Source organism: Cryptosporidium andersoni (genome assembly GCF_001865355.1).
Source record: "Cryptosporidium andersoni isolate 30847 chromosome Unknown contig_103, whole genome shotgun sequence".
NCBI lineage: Eukaryota > Apicomplexa > Conoidasida > Eucoccidiorida > Cryptosporidiidae > Cryptosporidium > Cryptosporidium andersoni.
The window spans coordinates 9,199-10,097 of record NW_027122857.1 but is presented as its reverse complement, the minus strand read 5'-3'; the positions used below and the strand labels follow the sequence as shown (position 1 = coordinate 10,097).

The 899-nt window shown below is 32.6% G+C and overlaps 1 protein-coding gene across 1 annotated transcript in view; it reads left to right on the top strand.

Annotated features, from left to right (window-relative positions):
- Window positions 1-53: 53 nt before the first annotated feature.
- cand_026750 (uncharacterized protein) overlaps window positions 54-899 on the top strand; it is a gene marked incomplete at both ends in the record, with an annotated part of 935 nt that continues 89 nt past the window's right edge. Inside the window, 2 exons of the mRNA XM_067212903.1 lie at window positions 54-129; window positions 231-899. The exon at window positions 231-899 is cut by the window's right edge and continues 89 nt beyond it. Of these exons, the coding sequence (XP_067067799.1) occupies window positions 54-129; window positions 231-899 (745 nt within the window). The remainder of the gene's footprint in view (window positions 130-230) is intronic.

Sequence of the window (899 nt, the reverse complement as noted above, 5' to 3'; positions counted from 1 at the left end):
AATTGTAGATAATAGTCCTTGGGGTTATAGGGTTATATATAGCCATGATCATAATGCTCTTGCTTTATTCCTTAAGGATACACTTAAGTCATACTCAAATACTGGAGATACTTCATGTGGATCTCCAGTGTCACATGATAGGAGTCCTACTGTTCCTTCATCAAGTCCAAGTACCCAAGATGATCCGATTCATGTAATTCATCCTATTCAACCATTACAAGTTTTACCAGGGAAAGTTGGATATTTAGCCTTACTTGGTTATGATTATAATGGTACTCTAAGTAGACCCATAATTAATAGTACCTTTGAATATGATAATGTCATTGCAAACTCTACATTCTTACTCTTTGATACCAGCTTTAGAAACTTTGTATTATTATCAGCTCCAACTCCTTTAGGACTTAAATTAGTTGGTAAACAAGGTATAGTTGATATATATGGCCCAAATAATTCTATATATAGTCTGAATAATCTTCAACTTACCAAGAAAGGTCATACTGTAGATACTATGAATCCTTGGGTTAATGTTACTATTCAAATTTCAGCAGATACTGATAAGTTTAAAAAGTATCCAAAATCATTCTATAATGCAGTCTTTACTCCTTTACCAGAAGGATGGAATCCTTTAACCTCCACAAGTTATCCAGAGTTCATAGGTCAAGTATTAACTTCTTATTTCACTCTTGACAATGAAACTAATGTTAATTATACTAGTCTAGAACAGACTGTTACTATCCCATCGAGTAATCAATTACAAGCTTTAGTCTTTTCAGTAAGTACTAAAGAATCATTTGTCTCTGTATTATATCGCAAGGGTAATTTCTCAGATGTTACTACTGGATATTTGGGTATAATTGTTCCACAAGGTTTCAAATATGAATACCATTCTTCTACAATTA